General features: G+C 27.5%; 1 protein-coding gene across 2 annotated transcripts in view; it reads right to left on the reverse strand.

Moving 5' to 3' along the window:
• Positions 1–839, reverse strand: part of LOC107623943 (WAT1-related protein At1g44800) — a 10,384-nt gene that overhangs the window by 8,799 nt on the left and 746 nt on the right. For both annotated transcript variants that reach the window (XM_021113247.1, XM_016326353.2), the window contains exon 2: positions 499–561. In XM_021113247.1, the coding sequence (XP_020968906.1) occupies positions 499–561 (63 nt within the window). The remainder of the gene's footprint in view (positions 1–498; positions 562–839) is intronic.

The following is an 839-nucleotide window of genomic DNA, read 5'->3' on the forward strand; positions in this document are numbered from 1 at the left end:
TCCTAAAATCTCCTTATAATTTCATCCTAAATTTTTTTAAAAAACTTATATAATATTTTTTACTTTCCTTTGACATTTACAAATTTATCCTAAAATTCATTAGGAAACAATCAGTTCTATTACTGTTATTATTTGATTTGACTTGTTAAGACAAGGGCATATATTATAATAGGCATAGCTAGCTAGATGGAAAATGCATGCATGCATGCATTATTTTCACTTCGATGGTGTTTTCACATGGGCCCACGAAGAGAATGATATCAGATATGCGAATAAAGAGTTTAGAGGAGTGTTAGGGGACAGTAATTTTTGTGTTTTGTAATCATCAATTGGTTATTAATAATCTATTTAATGGTGTGAGATTACATCCAATGATAGAAAATCACTCACTCTACTTTTGATGATTAAGTGCTGACTACAAAATACAAAAGTTGCTGCCCCTAAACTTTTTCAAAAGTTTACTGAATACGTGAAAAAAAAGGGTTTGAAGTGACTTACTCAAGGAAACCAAGCGCAGCTAACCTCAGGAAGATTGGCAGAGTCATCTTTGGCCTTATTTTCCTGAAAAATCAATTTTAATTAATAATCCAACTAAAAACGCTACAAAATTAATACAATTTATTTATTTTTTAATTCGTATTTAGTCATTAGTGTATTTTTATAAACTGATATTAAAAAAAACTTAAATATACTAGTAGAATGTGTATACTAGCTAATATAAATAAAAATTGTAAGCCATTAAACTTTTCTCTTTAAAACAAATAAGAAAGACATTTGCTTGTTTAGGTTATATTTCGTTAGGAGATAAAAGTAGAGTTAAATTTTATCTTAATTTTTTT

Source organism: Arachis ipaensis, chromosome B10 (assembly GCF_000816755.2).
Source record: "Arachis ipaensis cultivar K30076 chromosome B10, Araip1.1, whole genome shotgun sequence".
Taxonomy (NCBI): Eukaryota; Viridiplantae; Streptophyta; class Magnoliopsida; order Fabales; family Fabaceae; genus Arachis; species Arachis ipaensis.